At 56.8% G+C, this 14978-nt stretch overlaps 1 protein-coding gene across 1 annotated transcript; it reads left to right on the forward strand.

Moving 5' to 3' along the window:
* Window positions 1–4646: 4646 nt before the first annotated feature.
* Window positions 4647–14467, forward strand: Dll4 (delta like canonical Notch ligand 4). The gene is made up of 11 exons (XM_006979201.4): window positions 4647–5125; window positions 5234–5506; window positions 5987–6044; window positions 6864–7130; window positions 7475–7535; window positions 7626–7756; window positions 9463–9632; window positions 9807–10026; window positions 11247–11949; window positions 12970–13078; window positions 13604–14467. The coding sequence occupies exons 1-11, from the start codon at window positions 5060–5062 to the stop codon at window positions 13607–13609; spliced, it is 2064 nt and encodes a 687-aa protein (XP_006979263.1). The 5' UTR covers window positions 4647–5059; the 3' UTR covers window positions 13610–14467.
* Window positions 14468–14978: the final 511 nt, after the last annotated feature.

Below are 14978 nucleotides of genomic sequence, written 5' to 3' on the forward strand. Positions count from 1 at the left end.
GGTCCCATTTGATCTGAGTGCTCTGGGAAGGCCAAGTCTGAAAGGACTCCAGGCCCTAGGTGCCTGGGGCCACGGAAGAGGAGATGGGAGGCCTTCCTGGCCTTACAAGAGGCCCAGGCAGTACTCCACCATGCCCAGTGATCCTGCCCACTTGGGTATCCTTTATTTGGCATACGATGGGTCACCAGGCAAGAGCAATCGGCCAGCGGACAGTGTACCCAGGAAGTGTGTTCTCTTGGGGACATGAGAAAAGCTGGACCTCTCCAGTGGCCAGCACCCTCAGTGATCAGATGATTCGGGATGCCTCTTCCTTCCTGAGGGCCACTGCTCTGAAAGACCACCTCAGCAGGAGGGCTGCCTGGGTGGGAAGGTTTTCTCTGGAAGGCCACAGTGTGGACAGGTATTCTCCAGGATGTTCAGTCGGCAACTTTATCACAGTCATCCTACAAAAGGCCCTGAACTCTTCTTGACTTCTCACACTTCGCTCTCCCACCCCTCCTTCGGCTCCTCATGCCTCTTCCCTTAGGAGTGTGTCCCTGTCTTTTCTCCTCCTCTACCTCTGAAATGCATTTGTGCCCCCCCCCGCCCCCCGCCGTGGCCTCTGGCTGTCTTCGTGTTGCCTAGAGGGAAGGAAAGGAACTAAATTATTGTTGGAGTCTTGCAAATGCACAATGGAAAGCAGTCCTTTACTCTCCTAGGTCACCATTATTATCACATTGCACAGATGAAAAAACAGGTGTAGAGTCGTGGTTAAGTTTCAAGCCCAGGACCACAGGGCCAGGTCCCAGTCATACTCATTCACCGGACCCCAAGCCACGTCAGTACTCAGCCTCGCTCGGTCCCCTTCAAATCAGAACCCACTGTGACTTAGAATATACCATGCCCCTCTTCTCTTCCCAGCCCTTCGGTTTCATCATCAGTTCCTGCATCCTGTTCCTTCCGTGAAGACCCCCGCCCCCTCAGCCAGTCCTCGAGGCCAATGCTAAATCATCATCTTCCTCTTTCTTCCCTTAGCCTCAGGCCTATTCTCCCGGGACTCCACTCTGACGCTGGGCAAAAGCTCGACGTATGCAGTTTCGCAGTTTCTCGAAGGAGCAGTAGGGAAAAGTGCGCCTCGCTGCGGGGCGCTGCCTGCTGAGCGGGAATCCAGATCCTAACCGCTGGCTCCCCTCGAGGGGAGGGGGAGAGGGCGGAGGTGCTTCTGCGGCGGCATCTGTCCGAGGCGGGCGGGAAGCTGCTGCATTAAATTGTAAAATCGATTTATTGACCGGCAGGTGCGAGCAGCGGCAGATGGAGAGCAGCGCTGCCCGGGCGCATCTGCGGGGAGCGGCGGCATCGATCCTGGCCCCCCTCCGAAACCGTTCGTCCTGGGCCTTTCTGTCGGTTCACTCCTAAATGCAGGGCCAAGGTCGGAGAAACTGCGGCGCCTGAGTGGCTAGAGCAGTTCAATTCCCTTCCCTCCCTGTCCCCTCCTGGCCTCAGGGCCCGAGCTGCGCCCCCACGGCTGGCAGCCTCTGCCAGCCCCACTGCCCCAGTTGGCACGCGGCGGGCCAGCCTGACGCGTGGCAGCGCCCTGCGGCAGATGAGGCACGCGCCGGCCTCATTTCAATGTGAATGGATCGAATGAAGCAGCCATGTGGCAGCAACAGTTTGCAAATCTCCCCGCCTTCTGTGCAGCTCCCCGGCCGCGGCTCCCAGCACGTGGCCCCTTCTCCGCAGCGACCGCAGCAGGGTCTCTCAAGGCTTAAGCGCCCCGCCCCAGACAGGCCTGCGTCCCCGCCCCCAGCCTGTCCTGCGGGCGCAGTAGCCCAGACCCCCAGCTCGCCTCTACCCGGGTGCAGTGTGCCGGGTCCAGACCGCTGTCCCTTGGGAAGACTAGTGGCCAAGAGGAGGGCTAACACCGCGTTGGAGGTCTCTGAGCTGCGCCCCTGGCTCTGGGGAGCGCTCATAGGCTTCCAGCGGGGAAGGAGGCCCGAAACTTCACCCCAATAACCTGTGACTAGTTTGGTAGACACAGCTGAAAGAAAACTTTGGCTTTTTTTTTTTTTTTCACTTTCAGGAGTTGGTTCTGCATAATTGGAGAAACTGAGAAGTGGCGCGCACGGTGGCCGCGAGGAGGGAACAGTAGAAGCAGAAAACTTGTAGGGAGAAAGGCTTTGCCTGGCTTCCCCAATACTCGGGCTTCAGAGCTGGGAAATGTGGAGGATGCCATGGAGTCGAAGAGCTGTGGACTCAAGAAAGGGTCGGTCTTGGCTTAGGGACCTATGGAATGTCTACATGAGGGTCAGAGTCAGCTGGCCCTGACTAGGGACCAGGTCCACAGTGACCTGCCATCCTTCCGGCCTCCTATGGACAGTCTCACAACCTTCCATTCCTTTGAGTAACCAGGACCGTGTTGCCTTCCACTTACGAGTCGGTTCTTTTGCTCATAATGAGGGGGTGGGAGAGATGGGCTCGAGAAACATTCGGTACACATTCATATCGAGCCATGTGGGTAAAGAATGAGCCCAGCAGATAGAAACTCCAGCAGGGAGGGACCCAGGGCTCCGAGTGGTGCCCTGACCAGGTATGAAATCTCAGGAATATTGTGAATAGGTGCTTCTAGTGAAGAGGAAAATGTAACACTTTCCTTTCTGAGTCAGAAGTGTTCTAGGTGGATGGCTTACATTGCCCATTTTTGAGGAGAACAATGATCCCAACTTTTGTTTGGTCCTTGACTATTTGCAAAATATTTTGGCACACTAACGTGTATGAGGGAGTAGAACACTTCCAAGAGTAATAGATACCCTGTGTGGATGTAGATGTCTCCCTTGAGAGTTAGGCAAGTGCCAGCGTCAGAAAGAGAGCACGTGTTAATGAACTCCCAGGCTAGGATTTTGGTAGGAGAGCTAATAGAGCCTGGTAGGGTTGCGCGCCAGTTCCGGGGAGAGAGCGGGAGCATCCCCTGACATCCTAGGCAAGATCTAGGGATGCACAGAGGGTGCAGAGAGATGATTGGGAAGTCCACTTGCCAGGACCGCCGGGAGGTACGCCCCGAGCTCCCCCTCCCTCGGGCCTGGGGCTCGGCTTGCCCATAACCTACATTAACTCGCTAGTGCAGCCTGGGCCCATCTGCCGGCCCCCGCCCCACCTCGGTTCCCCACGCCAACCCGCTCGCGCCAGATGGTGGCTGGGAGGGGTGGCCGTGCGTGGGGGACCCCGGAGCCTGTCTCCTCACCTCACCCCACCCCCACCCCACGCTCAGAACCTCATGTTCCTCACCCCCCCCCCCATCCTCCATCAGCACCACCGAAGTCAAAAAATCAGACCATGTTCGTCATAGGCAGCTGTTGGGCTCCTCTTCCCCTACCATGGCCTCCCTGGGGCTGGAGCCGCGTCCCCCCCACCCCACCCCCCGCCCTGATCTTATCGTCCGACGACAGCCAGCCATCACCACGCGGGAGGGAGGGCTGACAGATGAAGCCACAGTGCCCCCACCGCCCTCAGTGCAGCCCAGAGAGAGTTCTCTAGCACCCCCGAGACTGGGAGAAGCCAGCCCTCCTCGGTCTGCGGCCTCCGGGGAGCACGGCGGGTTCTGGGAAAGCAGCTGCAGGGTTTGCACTCAGAGGCCACCCGGGAGAGGCGCGCGTGCGACGTGGGTGAAGACGCCCGAAACTCAAACAACTTGGTGCGCCTCCAGTTCCACCCTACATCCTGCCCTATGCAGAGAGAGAGAGAGAGAGCTGGGCCTGCTCAGCCGCAGGCTCTCTCTCCTTGCCTCTCTCGGGGTCCGAGAAAACCCCGCGGTTAGGAAAGTTCCTCCCTAGCCCAGCAGAGCTAGGGGGACACAGGTCGGGGCCAGCACAGGCGACGACGGAAGCCCAAGCGCGACCCAGGTGAGGTAGGCACTGAGGGAGAGGCCAGAGCTTCATTATCATACAGCTGAGGACGCACCCCCCACCCCATTTCGAGAACCACGCCCCCCACCTCCCTTTCCGACCACTAGTCCTGGCGCTAGCACGAGCCAGGAGGTAATGGGGGTGGAGAACAGAAGAGAGAAGGCACGCGCTGGGCACGCCCCGCGGCTGGGGAGTGACACGCCTACCAGGTGCCGAGAAGACCAGAGTCTTAGACGCTTGGCCCTTTGCCTTGCCTGGAATGGCCACGGAAAGGTTAACGCGTCCGACGGCTTCCCCGCGGTGCTGGGGACGCGTGGTGGGTGGGTGCTCTTAGGCTGGAGGCCAGCCAGGCACGAGCTACCTACAGTCTGGGAAGAAGAGGGAGATCCAAGTCCCCTGGCGCTGGTTTTCGCTTTCTCGGTTTAAGTTCTTCCCACCTGCTGGAGGACTATAGGAAGCTAATGCCTGGAGCAGATCCACCGCCTACGGCGACCCCTTAGCGTTTCCACCCCGGGACTATCCGGGAACCACCTCACCTCCCGCTGCATCACTGGGCTACCCTCCTAGCCTCTGGTGGCGAGGGTCTCAGCCTTTAACCAGCCGATCTCTGAGGGCTGCTCCCTGGGCACGCGCAGAGCGGGGAGCCCAGAGGTTGGAAGAGGGGCGGGGACCTGCGCCCTACTGGCTAGTTGACAGGGGGAGCGGCGGGGGCGGAGGCCCCCTCCGGTGGGTGTTGGGACTGTAGCCACTAGAGGCCTAGAGGGGAGGGGAGAGTGACCATGAGTCTGTCTGAGTGACAGGCTGCGAAGAGGAGCCAATATATATAAGAAAGGCTCCGGAGCCAGCAGGTTTCAGTAGCGGCGCTGCTCGCCGGCCAGGAACCCGAGGCCGAGAGCCTCAGCCAAAGCCGCTTGGGTGCAGTGTACCCCGGCACTAGTCCGCTGGAGGCCCTAGGATTAGCTCCAGGACACAGGACTTAGAGCGACCACCGCCCAGTCGCCTTCACCTGGAATACCTACGGAAGCATCGAGCCGCCGCCGAGTTTTCGAGAAGGCGACCAGGGAGCAGAGTCCCGAGAGGAATCAGCTTTTCAGGAACTCGGCTGGCAGACGGACGTGCTGGAGAGCGACATCCCGAAGAAGCCAAGTCAGAGCCCCCGAGGGGAGAGGACAGCCCAAGGAATGACGCCTGCATCCCGGAGCGCCTTTCACTGGGCGCTGCTGCTGCTGGCGGTCCTGTGGCCGCAGGTAACGTCCCGCGCCCTCTCCGCCCCTTCCCGCGGCGCTCCGGGCTTGCGCCCCGGCGCCAGCTGAACCTGACCGCTCTCCTCCCTCCTTCTCTCGGTCCCCGTGCAGCAGCGCGCTGCCGCCTCCGGCATCTTCCAGCTGCGGCTGCAGGAGTTCGCCAACGAGCGCGGTGTGCTGGCCAATGGGCGGCCCTGCGAGCCCGGCTGCCGGACTTTCTTCCGCATCTGCCTTAAGCACTTCCAGGCGACCTTCTCGCCGGGACCCTGCACCTTCGGCAGCGTCTCCACACCGGTATTGGGCACCAACTCTTTCGTCGTCAGCGACGAGAATAGCGGCGGTCGTCGCAATCCTCTTCAACTGCCCTTCAATTTCACCTGGCCGGTAAGCACAACCTGGGAGACCACCGAAGGAAAAAAAAAAAAGGAGCGCCCAGAAACCAGAACCTCTCTCCAAAGGGCACCCCCAGGAGAGCCCCGGGGGCTCTTTCTCTCCTGCTCCCCCTCCACACACACACACCTCCATTCTCTCATAAGACCATCCCGGAGAGGGCTTTCACTAGTCTTTCTTCCACCCAGTTAGTTCTTGGGATACGAGTTTCATTCCCAATACCCCCACGCTGCACCACCCGCCCACTCCCAGTTCTCACTTACACTCTCGCATCCCACATCCCTCCCTCCCTCCCCTGCCTTCTCAGCTCGCGCGCGGTGCCGCTCGAACACTAGTTATGTTGACCCGAGCTCGGTAACTGTATCCTGCAATTAGATTAATTAAACAGGCTGCTGCGAGGCACCCCCTCCTTTCCTGCCCTGCTCATATCGCTATCTCTCCTCCCCCCCACCCCCACCCCCTTTTGCTTCCCAGGGTACCTTCTCACTCAACATCCAAGCTTGGCACGCGCCGGGAGACGACCTGCGGCCAGGTGAGTATCTCACTCCTCAGCCACAGGGGGGCGACATCACACGGCGCCGAAAGAGTTAACCTGTTAGAGGCGGGGGAAACGCGGGCTTGGGGGTGGGGGCCAGGACGCTTAGCTTGGCCGGAGCTGCGCCCCGCGCTGGACGCTCGGATTCCGCTTGCTGCCTGGACTCAGAGCACAATTGCGTTTCCTGCGGGTTATTTTTGGCGTGGGAACGCGGGGAGCACGGCGGTGAGAAAGGCCGAGGCTGCCAGCGCCGCTGACGGGCCCCTTCCTGTATTTTACACCTTTTGCGAATTCCGCTCCTTTGGAAAGGGAATAATGGCTTTGGGATGTTGTTCTGACACAGAGGAAAAGGATATTTCACCAGCACAACAATTCTCACTTTGAAAAGGAAAAAAGAAAAAAACATTACCTACCTTTGGAGCAGAACCCCTGAAAACGCACCAAAGAACTCCTTGCTCCCGAATCTCGAATCAGAGAGCTTCCCCCTTTTAATTTTTTTTTTCCATTTTGACCTCTTTTCCTCTTTCCCCTCCATATCTGCCTCCACAACCCTGGGATATCTTAACATCCGTCTATTGTACCCTTTCTGAATGCTATCAAGCCCCCTGCACATGCACACACCCAGGGAAGCTAAGTAGCAAGACTCTGGGACCCTCTGCCCTGTGCTTACTGGCAGGTGGGGTTATCGGGATAACTAGTCTGGTTGTTAACTGACCCGCCGCCGTAGTCACAGTGAAGGAGACAGTGGGCAGCAGCAGTCTCTGGCTCTCTGTGTCGGGCTGCCTGTCTTTCTCTGACCAGATCCTCTCTTTGCAGAGGCGTTACCAGCCGATGCACTCATCGGTGAGATCACCATCCAAGGCTCCCTTGCTGTGGGTCAGAACTGGCTGTCAGATGAGCAAAACAGCACCCTCCCCACGAGACTGCGTTACTCCTACCGCGTCATCTGCAGTGACAACTACTATGGAGACAACTGTTCCCGCCTGTGCAAGAAGCGCAATGACCTCTTCGGACACTACGTGTGCCAGCCAGACGGCAGCCTGTCCTGCCTGCCGGGTTGGACGGGGAAATACTGTGATCAGCGTAAGCAGCCAGGCCCCCACTGGAAAGGAAGGGAAGGGATGTCCCCCCCCCCCCATGAAAGTGGGTCTGTGCTGCCTGGGTCTCAGGACCACCTGGGGATGCTGTAACCTAGGACTCAGAGCTCCTCCTCAGGGGGCATAAGGCCACGTGGACCCCTATTCTTCATTCCATCCAGCATGGTTCTCTCCCACCCCTTTGTCCCTGGTTCCCATTCAGATAACCATGGCTCCTCTTGGAGGCCAATTGCATCCAATTCCAATAGTAGGAAGTGAGCTCTGGAGAGCAGGAGGGGAGATTGAAGCTTTGGTACCCTAACCTCATCCAGCTCTGTTTCCTTTCCCTAGCTATCTGTCTTTCTGGCTGTCATGAACAGAACGGCTACTGCAGCAAGCCAGCAGAGTGCCTGTAAGTTGGGGACAGGAAGCGGGCGGGCCAAGGGGGACTCTTCCTCGTCACTAGGCCTCCCACCTTACGCCCCGGCTTCTTGTCCTGCAGCTGCCGTCCAGGTTGGCAGGGCCGCCTGTGCAATGAATGTATCCCCCACAATGGCTGTCGCCACGGCACCTGCAGCATCCCCTGGCAGTGTACCTGTGACGAGGGCTGGGGAGGTCTGTTCTGTGACCAAGGTGAGTGAGGGAAGGAGAGATGGGGTGGAAACTTGAGATGGTGACTGGACCCTCTTTCTTGGTGATCACTGACTGGCTTCCCTATTACTGTTCATGGATCTTAGGACGTGTGTGTGGTGTAGGGGATGGGCCTCAGGGTATCAGACATACTAGGCAGCCCTCTACCTATGAGAGAGCTGAGCCCAGCTCAGTCTTGGTGCTTTTAAAAGTCTCTTTTCAACTGACCTAGAATGGGATGGTAGGACATTCTCCCCCAGGTACAGAAGAGCCAAGGTGACTGAAAGAGGCCCAAGGGGTAACAGCTTGGCAGCCTGGAGCTCATGCTCATAAATTCTAGCAAGACCAAAGAGAAAGGGAGGCCGAGCTCTGTTCCTCTTTCTGCCTTTAGTTACCGATTAACCCTCTGAGTGTTTGCTCACCTTCCAAGGCTGTTTGAGTGGCTCTCCCCAAACAGCTGTCTGGTGGGGTGTGCCCACTGGCCGCCCTGGGCTGGGGCCAACCTGGGCCTCTGGGTGGAGGGAATAGCTAACTGCCTTTTTCAGTGTGGGCACAGCCACCTGCCTTTCGCCAGTGACACTTGCCAGGCAGCTGCCCGGGCTACCTGGCATTTGACGGTCGTTACGCCTCTGCCTACACAGGAGTCTGTGAGCCTATTCTTCCACATCCCTGCACCAGCTGCATCCTCTCCTCCTCAGGGTCAAGCACTGGGCCTGCTGTCATGGAGACACTGCACAGGCCTGGCAAGAATGGGGAGGGGGTTGCCATGCTGGGAAAAGCTTGCCTAGGCCCTGACTTGTTGCCAGCATGGAATTTAGTCCTTGTATGCTCTCTCTCTCTCTCTCTCTGACACACAGAACGTCCCCCATTTTCCTGTCCCCAACACACACACACACACACACACACACACACACACACACACACACACACATACACACACACACCTGGTCCCTTGCTCTCCCTTTCTGCCATCCATATTTGCTCCCAGGCGATACAGTCGTATACTCATTATATGCAAACACAACCCTTATAGGCCCTCTGTTTGCTTTGTCTGGCTCTCTCGCCTTGTTCTTCTCCAGAAAGAAAATAAATAGCTATCATTCAAAATACACTTTTTTTTTTTCAAGACAGGGTTTCTCTGTTTAGTCCTTGCTGTCCTGGAACTCACTCTGTAGACCAGGCTGACCTCGAACTCAGAGATCCACCTTGCTCTACCTCCCGAGTACTGGGATTAAAGGCGTGTGCCACCACCGCCCGGCCCAAAATACACTTTGAACACCTCCTTTAGAAAATGCCTGGTCCTAACTGTGGTGGCTCTCATCTTCCTGCTACCCTTCCCATGTGTTGAAATTTTACTCCTTCTTCTGGGTCCTTTAGGCATGCAGCTCTTCCATGAAGCCTTTCATGGCTTCCTCATTGACGAGGGGCCTTAACTTCACCTTCTCCTCTTCATCCCGCTGTGGCTGGCCGTGTGTGTGAGCTTACACAGCGGGACATTGACCAATTGTGCTCTGTTCCCAACTCTCCTCTATTTGTACAGTTTCAGTGTGGTTTAAGGTACTTTGACACTCATGATTTCCCTGGCAGAGGAAGGGGGATGCCTGGGCCTGGAAGACGTTGACGCTTCTTTGGGTCAAGTCTGGGCTGACTTTGCATGTAGGTGGGAGAGTTTCTGGTCCCACTCAGCTGGTGGCTTCCTGTCTCCACAGATCTCAATTACTGCACTCACCACTCCCCATGCAAGAATGGAGCGACGTGTTCCAACAGCGGCCATCGGAGCTACACCTGCACCTGTCGCCCAGGCTACACTGGTGTGGACTGTGAGCTGGAGCTCAGCAAGTGTGATAGCAATCCCTGTCGAAATGGCGGCAGCTGTAAGGTGAGACTCAAGCCCGCTCAGGGAGGCAGAGGTCTAACCAGGTGGCGTCCAGGTAGTCTTTGGATAGGCATCCGTGGATAGGCACTATGGGTGAGCAGAGGCTAACTGCCAACCTCATCTATCCTTGCCCCATCCCCAGGGTCTAACTGTGGCCTGTTAATGGTCTCTCTCCAGGACCAGGAGGACGGCTACCACTGCCTGTGTCCCCCAGGATACTATGGGCAGCACTGTGAACACAGCACCCTGACCTGTGCCGACTCACCCTGCTTCAACGGGGGCTCCTGCCGGGAGCGCAACCAGGGGGCCAGCTATGCCTGTGAATGCCCCCCTAATTTCACTGGCTCCAACTGTGAGAAGAAAGTTGACAGGTGCACCAACAACCCATGTGCCAATGGTAAGTCCCTTCTGTCACTTTACCAACCTGCTGAACTGGCCTGGGGCCAGAGAGCCTGCGAGAGAGTCAAGAGAAGAGAGAGACCTGTCTGCAACTCTGGGCAGGCTGAGTGAAATGGACTCTCCTTTGCTTTGGAGGGTGAAGAGCTTGCGTAATTGGGGGTGGCTCTTTGGAAGAGAAACAGGTCAGCAGCAGGCCTTAGGTGAGGGGTAGTACCCCATCCTGTATGACTTCCATTCTTATTCCCATGGGTGAGCCCTGATCTAACTAGGATAGTCAAGTGGTCCTCCTTAGGAAGCCTTGAATTAGAAAGAAGGATGTAGGCCAGGTGGCAGTGGTGCACGCCTTTAATCCCAGCACTCGGGAGGCAGAGGCAGGCGGATCTCTGTGAGGCCAGCCTGGTCTACAGAGTGAGTTCCAGGACAGGCTCCAAAGCTACAGAGAGAAACCCTGTCTTGAAAAACCATAAAAAGAAAGAAAGATGTTGGAGGCTTCCCGTCCCTTCTCAAGGGCCAGTGATGGTTAGAGCTCTGTACCTCAGCGCCCCATCTTTCCCCACACTCATCTAAAATGAGCGTGGCACAAAGTGTGTAGAATATCAGCACTTTTTGAGACACAAAACACGTTGGTAATCTCCATGCACTTGGTTGACAGGCGACTGTCTGTAAGACAGGCAGGCAGCCATTTGGGAGCTGTTGAGGGCCTGGGGGTGGCAATATAACCTGTTCACACTCTCATCCCTCAAGCCGCAGTTTTATCATCCCTGAACAGAAAGATGTAACGAAGTGTCTTTGGTGAGATTGTGAAGAGTAAATGATGATTGCGCCTACCTGAGCGCTTCCTGTATGTAGTCTGTACTGGCCTCTATGTCTTCCCTGCCTGATCCTCAGAGCTACCTGGGAAGTTTAACAGCGGAAGAAACTGAGGCTAAGGGTCAGTCAGGTAAAGCCACAGGCATCAGATCCTCTGCTAGAGAGAGCAAGCCAAGCATATCTGTCTTACCCTAAAATTCTGTAAGTTGCCAGAAACTTATACAGTAGTCCACCGAGGCACGGAGAACCAGGGTCAGCGGAGACTTTGTACAAGTCTCTTTGTAGAAGGCTTCTGTCCATGCAGTCCGAACACACGGAGGCAGAAGGCTTAAGCCCACAGATTAGGCCCCATGCCCTTCACCTGTGAATTTGCAGCCTCTTGCTGACCTGGGTCCTGTGTCCTTACAGGGGGCCAGTGCCTAAACAGAGGTCCGAGCCGTACCTGCCGCTGCCGACCTGGATTCACAGGCACCCACTGTGAACTCCACATCAGTGACTGTGCCCGAAGCCCCTGTGCCCATGGGGGCACTTGCCACGATCTGGAGAATGGGCCAGTGTGCACCTGCCCTGCTGGCTTTTCTGGCAGGCGCTGTGAGGTGCGGCTAGCCAAGGATGCTTGTGCCTCAGGGCCCTGCTTCAACGGGGCCACCTGCTACGCTGGCCTCTCCTCAGACAAGTTCGTCTGCAACTGTCCTTACGGCTTTGTGGGCAGCCGCTGCGAGTTTCCCGTGGGCTTGCCACCCAGCTTCCCCTGGGTCGCCGTCTCGCTGGGTGTGGGGCTGGTGGTACTGCTGGTGTTGCTGGGCATGGTGGCGGTAGCCGTGCGCCAGCTGCGGCTTCGGCGGCCCGACGATGGCAGCAGGGAGGCCATGAACAACTTGTCAGACTTCCAGAAGGACAATCTAATCCCTGCTGCCCAGCTCAAGAACACGAACCAGAAGAAGGAGCTGGAAGTGGACTGTGGCCTGGACAAGTCCAACTGTGGCAAACTGCAGAACCACACATTGGACTACAATCTGGCTCCAGGGCCCCTGGGCCGGGGGACCATGCCTGGGAAGTATCTTCACAGTGACAAGAGCTTAGGAGAGAAGGTGCCACTTCGGTTACACAGGTGAGCCGTCCTTGGAAGCCCGGGGCTTGGCTGTGGACCCTTCCACAGTTTGACTGGGTCTCCCGGGCTGAGTGGGAGACTGGCATCAGGCCCTGGCTGCTTTTAAACAAGTAGGGTTGTGGGACTGACAGCAAGATTCTCCACTTGCCTCTCTGTAGGGAGCCAGGCACAGTGGCACACGCTTGTAGCCCTAACTTAGGCTGAGACAGGAGGATGGCAAGTTTGATGCCAACCTGGGCAACAGAGCAGCTCATTCTGGGAAACAAAATGAATGGGCTCAGAGGGTAGAGGCACCTGCTGCCAAGACTGGTGACCCGAGTTTGACCCCCAGGCTCCACATGTTAGAAGGAGAGAAGAGCTTCGGCTAGTTGTCCTCTGACTTCCACACTGGTGCGGTAGCAGCACACTTTCACATGCGTGTGTACACACACACACACACACACACACACAAGTGTAACAATTTAATAATTTTTTAAGAATTCCTCTAGGGTTTTTTGGTTTGTTTGGTTTGGTTTTTTGAGATAGAATTTCTCTGTGTAGCTTTGCACCTGTCCTGGAACTCACTCTGTAGCCCAGGCTGGCCTCGAACTCACAGAGATCCGCCTGCCTCTGCCTCCCAAGTGCTGGGATAAAGGCATGTGCCCCCACCACCCCACCCCGGCTTCTTCTAAGGGTCTCTAACTAGGGAAGTCCCTCTCGCCCGCTCACCTGTTCTTCACTCCCAGACACCAACTGTCCACTGCGTGCGTATCTCTTGTGACTTCCATCTTTCCACAGTACGGCTTGTCTCTAGTGGCAATACTGGCTTTTTCTAGGCCTGTGACCTTTTTGGTTTGGTTGAGTCCCGTGGCTCTCTTGGGGGCCAGCATTTGAGCATCCCCAGCCTGCACCATTCTGGACCACTGTAGTAGGCAACCTTTAACTCTCGGGGATCTAGATCAGCTCCTTGTTGTACCTCCAGGCTCCCCCCCTCCCCCGCCCACTCCCTCATTCTTACCCGCCTGTCTTGTGTTCCTTCAGTGAAAAGCCAGAGTGTCGAATATCAGCGATATGCTCCCCCAGGGACTCCATGTACCAGTCAGTGTGTTTGATATCAGAAGAGAGGAACGAATGTGTCATTGCCACGGAGGTAAGCTGGCCTTCCCCGTCAGCATGTCCCCTCCTGCCTTGTGTGGATGGAAAAATGTCCTGCTCACTAGCAGCCTCCTGAAGGGGTGGGTTGGAGACCTCTTCCTTGGTGTGTGGTGGCCCTTGGGTCCCCTGCTGGTCTCATTACCACAGAGGGTGTGAAACAGGAACCAGGTGGCATGCCTGACTCGGCAGCTGCGCCAGTGAAAGGGACAAAGTTAAGGAGCCAGGGGAACCTCGGGTAGGGCTAGGAAGGACAGCCATGGTGCCAGCTACCTTTCAGGAACTATTACCCAGCTGCCTTTGGGTGAAGCCGGTTGCCTATGTCTGCCCGCTCCTTGCCACTGGCTTCCTCCATTGTACCCCCACGTTAGTGCAAACCCCCAGACACTTGTATATCTTAGGGCAGAAGACTGAGGGGACTGCCCCTCCCCCGGTGACTTCTCCCAAATTGGCCCAGAGCATCCCCAGAGACAGGGCCTATCCCCAAGCTAACCGTTTTCCCATCTTGTATTGTGCTCCCCAGGTATAAGGCACGAGCCTACCCAGACCCCAGCTTCGGCCCAGCAGCTGGGCCTCCCTTCTGCATTGTTTACATTGCATCCTGGATGGGACGTCTTTCGTATGCACAGTGCTGCTCTGAGGAGGAGAAGGGAACGGCATGGACTGGACAGACTGTGAACCTGCCAAGAGTTGCACCACCCTGCAGGCCTGCAGGCGTCTGCCTGGCCTCAGATGGGCAGCCCTACCAACAAGGGAGCAGAGCCGAGGAGCCAGGGGAACATCCGTTGAGCTGATGTCCAAGGTGCCACTTGGACTCGCTCGGCCGGCCGTGGCCATCACGGGGCTCTTGACTGTTCTTCGAAGAGAAGCAGGGGCCCAGTTGGTCTCGGAGCTGCTGTGGCTTCCGTGGGCATCTGTGTTTCCAAAGTGCCTTTGCCCAGGTTCCATCATGACTGCTGGGCCCAAATGGGAGAGGAGAAGGAGGCTGGCAAGGGACGGGCCTCCCGTAGGCAGGGAAACGGTGGAGTTTGGCTTTTGGCAGGAGCTACCCAGGGCGTGAGGTGAGACAAGGGGTTCCTGCCTCCAACCACAGCATGTGGGGTGCCACTGGCCTAGACCCTCTGGGGGCCTGGTGCCTCTGCCTGGTGTGGACAGACAGGCTTGGGGCCTGCCCCCTTTGCCAGCTAGGGTGTTAGGCCTACCTGGGGAGCTCGGGGCTGTTGAGGGAGACAGCGGGTGCTGCTGTGGCCTAGGCCCTTTCCTCCCCCATGCCCATTTCTGTGCCCTTGAGCCTGGGCTCCATCAGAGCCCACTCCTGCCCCAGACCACCCTTGAAGCCGATCTTCAGAAATCAATAATATGAGGTGTTGTTTTTTTTTTGTAGTTTATTTTGGAATCTAGTATTTTGATAATTTAAGAATCAGAAGCACTGACCTTTCTACATTTTATAACATTATTTTGTATATAATGTGTATTTATAATATGGAACAGATGTGTACAGGAAACTATTACTTCTGGGTCCTGTCTTTGTAATGGTAGAGTGGGAATCTTCTCCCTGCTTTCCTACCCCGAATGGTCGGAAGCCTCTTCTCTTCTTGCTGTTGAATGCCCTCCTGGGACCCCCAGGGCCTGTGCATGCCTGGGTTTGGTATGCTGTGTGGAAGGCCTGTGTCTCAGTCCGTTCTTTTGGGGATCCTAGCCTCATCCTCCTTATCCCCAGCCTAGGCTAACCTTCCATGCCTGGGGACTTTGAGACTGGGTACCCCTACCCCACTTTATTCTCCCAGCATTCCATGGGGCTATATTTTCCCTGACTGGAATCTCTCTCCCCTTTCCCCAAGCCTGAGAAGAAGCGTGGGGGCCTTGATTTGCTCCTGTTGCGGAGGAGTCTCTCGTGA

The sequence above is a fragment of the Peromyscus maniculatus genome, chromosome 4 (genome assembly GCF_049852395.1).
Source record: "Peromyscus maniculatus bairdii isolate BWxNUB_F1_BW_parent chromosome 4, HU_Pman_BW_mat_3.1, whole genome shotgun sequence".
Taxonomy (NCBI): domain Eukaryota; kingdom Metazoa; phylum Chordata; class Mammalia; order Rodentia; family Cricetidae; genus Peromyscus; species Peromyscus maniculatus.